This window comes from Crassostrea angulata, chromosome 7 (genome assembly GCF_025612915.1).
Source record: "Crassostrea angulata isolate pt1a10 chromosome 7, ASM2561291v2, whole genome shotgun sequence".
Lineage (NCBI taxonomy): Eukaryota > Metazoa > Mollusca > Bivalvia > Ostreida > Ostreidae > Magallana > Magallana angulata.
This window is the reverse complement of record NC_069117.1, coordinates 29436628-29443244: the sequence shown is the minus strand read 5'-3', so window position 1 is coordinate 29443244 and position 6617 is coordinate 29436628. Positions and strand designations below refer to the sequence as shown.

Here is a 6617-nt window from a genome sequence, read left to right as displayed (position 1 = left end):
ATTTTAGTCAATTTTTGAAATTGTATCTACATATCGAAAAATATATTTCATAAAAACTTTCCCGTCCTACTTTTTTTATGACAGAGTTGAAAATGATATTAAAGGTTGAAATAAGGATTAACATTTAAAATATTACTTCACAAGATCTTCACAATTTTGTTTTAACCAACCATTTTCAAAATACCTAATATTGCATGCAATTTTTTTTAACTTAAAAGTGACGTGTATTTTAAAAGTTACCTAAAAACTATATAGTAAAAAAAATATTAAAATTGATTTAAAAGTGACGTGTGTTTTAAAAGTTACCTAAAAACTATATAGTAAAAAAAATATTAAAATTGATTTAAAAGTGACGTGTGTTTTAAAAGTTACCTAAAAACTATACAATAAAAAAAATATTAAAATTGATTTTACAGAGAACTCCATAATGATTATTTCTTTACCTTTTGTCTGAATTCCGGAGTGTTTACAGTGCAATGTGTTCAGATTTGATTGAATACATCTAGTAAACTTCATATAAGCTTACGAAATTTGTCGCATAAATATTCAAATTGCAGCCCTTGCTGTTGCCATGCGTTCAATCCAACGTGTCTAACTAGCGTAGTGGACAATGCACTCGCTTGTCACCGCTGCGACCCGAGTTCGATCCCCGTGATCGACAGTGGTGGTATGTGATAGGGTGTGGTGGTCGCCCGCTTGGACACGTGGGTTCTCTCCGGGAACTCCGGCTTCTTCCCACACCAATGGCCCCCTCGCGCTAACATCCGTGCCAACGAGAGATATTAATATAAGTTGTAGAACTTGCTTATCAATCGTTGTAAAATAAATAAAGTTCAGTTTTTTTCTTCAGTTTTTAATCAAACGAGTATGTACTCAACATAATTATATGCAAAGCATCTTACACTGAATGTAAAATTACATACTATTGTATCCTTCGCAGTAAGTTCATTTGTACTTCAAGGAAACCGACTTTAAATGTATATCATTTAAACCATGTTTCAAAAATCAAATAATGAAAAACAGTATTTTTTTTAATAGGTAGGATGCTATTAAACACTCCAGAAAACCACAGTTTTGCAACAGTACTGCTCGATGTCTGAGCACCTATTTGGTGTGATTTAAAAATTATTATAAAACAATTACTGTTTGAGGCCCGGGACTGATCAGCATCAACAAGAACTATGTACATGGTTGAGTTGAATACATTTTCATATTGGAAAATTTCTACATACAGTGTATATTACAAAAACTATACACATTTTTTAAAAATATGATATTCAAAACTTTAAAAGTTGAATTTGAAATATTTTAAAACCTTAAGAGTGTGAATGAGTTTATAAAACTAACATTTGAATATCAATTACACACTTTTCATGATTAAAAAAAGATTCAGTATTTGCCATTTTAAATCATTTCAAAATGCTGCATGCATAATTTATTTTTGATAGCGGACATATGATGGCATTTGAAATACATTATCTACATACACCTAATGGTGACCAATATATATGAAATCATATTGACATTTGGCAAACATCTTGTGTACATGATAAAAATACTTCATGCCTTTATTTTGACAAATCAGAGACGTTAAACATTTTCAACTGACATTTATAAATAGTTAGTTTAACCACTTCATAAAGACACTCTTGATCACATCCGGGTTCCTGACCCACTGTTTGTGAACGATACCTTTAATGTTGTACCAAAATAGCCTTTTCTGTTCGGACATAGTACGAAGTCCGAAGGAATCCTCTATAAAGTACTGAAATATTGAGAAAACCAGTGTCTTTGACATGAACTTGTTGATGAATACGTAGTTTTGAACAATATTTTTCTTCCCGATCATAAACAAAAATATTTCAAAAAATGATAGCTGAAGAAAACAATACATATGTTACATTAAAGTTTTAAAATTCAGAGAATTTAAAACTATCTATAACGAGACTGTTATAGATAGTTTTAAATTCTCTGAATTTTAAAACTTTAATGTAACACATAAAGAGTCTTTGACTTGAATTTGTTGAAGGATAATATGTAGTTCGAAACAATATTCTTTTTTATAATTTAAAATAAATAGTATTATATCTTAAAGAAACGACGAAAGATGTTTATTAGATTACTTATTTATAAAGAATTGATCAATAAAATACACTTGACACAATAGGAATATGTTACCCGTTGCTTCTTCATGTCTTGAACAATTTCATTTTCATCGTAGAACCCAAAGAGACTGAAAAAAGCAAATTTTATCGATTGATATCATTTAGGGATAATACTTTCATGCAAGAAATGTTAACAAAACCCCACATCATACAGAAAGATAACCAAACTTGAATTGTCAAGATAATATCTATATGCATTTGATCTATACAAAATTGAATACAAAAATCAAACCAAACAAATGGATTAACAAACCTGGATTGCCATGGACAAATTAGACCGTCGTCAGGACCTCCAATCAAAACCATCCGCTTTATCCGCAGGAAGTTGCGTTTAAATTCTAAATACCAAAAAACTGGTAATTAATAGCTGTAACATATTTTATGTTAGCTATATATGATTTTGTCATGCATTCATTATGCATGGTGTTAATTGTAGGAACAAGTCATTTTTCGATCCATAATGAATTCATAAAAAAATTACTTGTTTGTTTTTGCATTTACCATTTGTACTAAATTATGAGTAAATCATGCCTGTTATGTGTGGAGAAACTGATTCGTTGTTCAGTGGAGCCAGAAAATCGGAAAATTTTTCATAAAGATCTAAATGATGAGGGTCTACAACAAAACAAAATATATAATGTAATAATCATTACATGGTTATTATTCTTTAAAATATCATTATCATAGAATATTTCTAAGTCAAATTTAGGAAAGCGCGTAATGTTTTGAATTATGTTCTTGTAAACCTTTCCAGTAGTTTCCTAGAAAAATTCTTTGCCCCATTTTACTGTAAAGCAATCTATAAAAATAAGGTGCATTTTTATTATAAAAAAACCAATGTCAATAACAGAAATCGAAATTTACGAAAGATTATTGATAAAATACGTAATTATCAGTTAATATTCAACGTACACTTGTATGTCAATCTTACCTATATGCATTGCGCTTAACAAATCCCGGAAGACCTTTGAAACCTAGAATTAATTCAGATTAAAAAATTGCTATCCATTCTAATTAATATGCAAAACTGCTCGCATAAATAATTTTATCAAGGCAAGTAGATATTCTAGTTTTACAAATGTACCGTCGTATAACATTGCATACAAACCTCCATACATTCCCGCCATCGGGGAACTGACTGCGATCAGAGTATCCACGTTATGATCTGGTATCGTGGAGAGTAAGCCTCGGCATACCAACCCACCTGTAAATGGTGACTTATCCTTACTAGTATATTCATTTGTCCGTAGCATATCATAGGTGTAAAATTTCAGTCCGCGTCTCATTACAATATAAAAATTGCAACATTGCAAGTCCCTAAAAATGGGTTTTCATCTTTTTGTTAAGTTTTCATGAATGAATTGAACAAGTCGTTGAGTCTATTTAAAAATATTGTTAAAAATAAAAGCTCCATATATCGTGGTTTTCAAAACCCTTTGATAAAACAAAATCGATTATTGGTGACGTTTAATTCTAACGAACTGCACATGTTTTGCCAGTTGTTTAGTTGAGGGTCAAGTTTAAAACAAAATTTGTAAATCTTTTTTTCCCAATTAATAACAGTATAATTATTGTGCTTAGAATAAGTTGATAAGTCACAAACAGTCATTTTACATAAAAATTCCCATTTATGTGATACAAGTACCATCCTGTATGAAATATCGATATGTTCTAGAAAGGAATTATTTCCTTTCCATTAATTGACTTGATCATAGACATCCTGATGATCTGATCGAGAGAAAGCAATGAGGGGGCCTTGTAGACGTTTTAAAATTGTACAACGTGCAGCGTTGAATTGCACAGGGACTTGGTTTGACTTCTTTAAATAGGTTCTAAAATTTTGGAAAAAATGAACAACTTAGTTTTTCTGATTTATTTCACTTGCATGCCGTTAAGTGTGATTTTTACATCATCTAATAATGTGTAAAGTTAAAGGATAGGTTCCGATTCATCATCTAAATTTCAAGCACTTATAAAGTGCTTAATATATTAAGTTAACAACCTACTGGAGATTGTAAGTATTATTTAACACAATAAGGAAACACGTTCCGATAACAATTTTTATGTATATTAACAAGTAACGTGTATATGTGTGCTATGATGAAACTACAGAGTCTATAACAAATCAAATTAAAAAATTAACGGAATCATAGGATTATAGAATATGGGACAATAAACATTATTACGGGTTGGTCATACAAAATTATTATCCCCAAAAATCAATCTAAATCAAAGTTATGATAATTCTTATATAATTAAAATTGTAGATTATAAAATACTCACATTTTGTTTTTCAGAATGCATCGCGTTTGTTATAATTACATGAACATCAAGGACTTTGCTTTTTGTCTGAACATTATTGTATATTTTGCAATAGTTTATAATTGAAAACACATGGTATCGAATTCAAAAATATTATTTTCTGACAAACAGCGAATGGAAATTATATGTGATACATGAAAAAGGATATCAAGAAAAATGGAGAGTCATATTGTCTTTTTGATTAAGTGTATAATTTTTTGTGGCAAAGGGTACCTTGTGAGTAACATATCAAATTGATTCCATCGGGATGGGCCTTCATGTATTTCACAAGCTGTGGTTTTACGATCGCCACCTCTTCCCATAATGGTTTAACCGTATCGGTTCTATTAAAAGCATTCGCTGTGTAGTAAAGGGTCCCTGGATGCATCTGGACAACGTACAAAATAGTTATGAAGTATAATGACTTGTCTTTATAGATATTTTAAAGCATTTTAGTTTTCTTTAAAGGGACTGGATGGTCTTATTCATTTAAGACTATATTTTAAGTCATAATTATTAAACTAAACCGGGGGGGGGGGGGGGGCTGGTTCTCGACGAAAAAAGGGGAGAAATTATATTTCACTAATTCCTTTGTGTTTAGGCAGTTATGACCAACATTTTTATATGTATGATATAGTTTGATTGAGTAAATAATTTAAAGAGATTGTTAAATTGAGTCTATATGAATTTAAAGTGATTGTTAAATTGAGTCTATATGAACCATTTAAAATTTCCTGAAGTTTGCAACAACGAAAAAAAATATGGGGGTATACATGTTTTCAAGAGACTATCATTCAAAAACCAGTTGGTCAATCATAATTAACTATGTTTTTGTGAACAAAATAAATAACTTTAAATCAATCTTGAAATAAAATAGCATGTAAACAATAAATTTACAAGAAACAAAAAATATGCATTTTTCATTTTTTGGAAAGTCTAGTGAAGAAGAAATGCTAGATTTTCTATATTTTTGCAGAAAGTCTAGAAGGCTTTTTTGATTGGCTGATTTATTATATGATTTTATTCAATTATGACGAATTTTGATGCATAATTTAATTAACTTTGATATCCTGCTTGGTTTTGGTACATAATATATAATATGGCTCATTGAAGAATATGGCTCATTGTAGAACAAAACAAGTGCCGAGGTGAAAAAAGTTTGGCCCATTACATGTAAAGTGTATTATAATTGTTTTAACAGTTCAAATTAAAGTTTGGTTCATCACAATTTTTTTGGAAGTTGAGGATACTTTAAAAAATAGACATAAAAGTTTAAAGCTAACAATATTGTTTTAAAAATAATAAGAGAGATCTGATGTGTAATTTTTAGACAATACAGCCTTTTAAGTTATAAAAACATAGCAATTTTAAGTGCAAACACAAATTATTCCCTAAAAAATCAAAACATGAAATGAGTACATTTATAATTATCTTCGCTAAACAAATTATCATTGACTTTTCAATAAAAAAAAATGTACACACAATTTCAGCGTTGACATTCTTTCACTAATTATACATGTGACATTTTGTTAACAAACGCAAAAACAATTCTTTTGAAAGGATGCACATTTACGCAGTGCCACAACTTAAATAAACTCTTCATTTCATGCTGAGAAACTACTTATGATTTATTTACCTTTTGAATGATATCTTTGATGAGGTCTCCATCTTCCGAGGTACCATTGAAACCATGAATAAAAACAACAGGTTTGTACGCCGCGCAAAACCCTACTAGAAACAAAAACCATAACATAGTTGTTTTTCTCATGATGCTGACCAACTCTATGGTTTTCAGACCACTATAACAAGGAAGATATTTTTTTTTTTTATTTTTAAGCGGAAGAAACACTTATCTATAATGCACTAGCACAAGGACATATTGATAAGGGGAATTGCAGTGACAATTGATCATTAATCAAGGAAGAATACGGTTTTTAATTATATAAACTGATGATATCTGTGTTGTGTGATTTTTTTTTTTTGCTTTATCCAACGAGTTGAAATGGTGTATATATTCACAAGATTTGCCGAGCGAATATAGATGATATGAACATATTTTATTGTATACATATATATAAGATACATATACAAATGGTTTGGACACAAGTTCTGACAACTTACTAGGTCTTTACCATTAAATAGAAAAATTAT

At 29.8% G+C, this 6617-nt stretch overlaps 1 protein-coding gene across 2 annotated transcripts; it reads right to left on the bottom strand.

Annotated features, from left to right (window-relative positions):
* Positions 1-328: 328 nt before the first annotated feature.
* LOC128155807 (lysosomal thioesterase PPT2-A-like) lies at positions 329-6282 on the bottom strand. 2 transcript variants are annotated; one of them, XM_052817669.1, is made up of 9 exons: positions 6103-6282; positions 4701-4854; positions 3274-3369; positions 3097-3139; positions 2912-2964; positions 2697-2780; positions 2419-2503; positions 2179-2233; positions 329-1765 (listed from the first exon to the last, which is right to left on the bottom strand). In XM_052817669.1, exons 1-9 carry the CDS (start codon positions 6232-6234, stop codon positions 1622-1624), a joined length of 846 nt encoding a protein of 281 aa, XP_052673629.1. In that variant the 5' UTR covers positions 6235-6282; the 3' UTR covers positions 329-1621. The 2 variants fall into 2 exon arrangements, with proteins under 2 accessions (XP_052673629.1, XP_052673630.1); XM_052817670.1 differs by having other exon boundaries at positions 1626-1765; positions 2179-2234; positions 2415-2503.
* Positions 6283-6617: the final 335 nt, after the last annotated feature.

Excerpts from the sequence above, each read along its gene's own strand:
- LOC128155807 (XM_052817669.1), bottom strand. The coding sequence starts at position 6,234 with ATGAGAAAAACAACTATGTTATGGTTTTTGTTTCTAGTAGGGTTTTGC. Across the intron at positions 3,370-4,700 it reads TTTGATATGTTACTCACAAG|GTGGGTTGGTATGCCGAGGC; the intron begins GTACCCTTTGCC and ends CACCATTTACAG. Across the intron at positions 2,965-3,096 it reads GTTAAGCGCAATGCATATAG|ATTGCTTTACAGTAAAATGG; the intron begins GTAAGATTGACA and ends TTATTTTTATAG.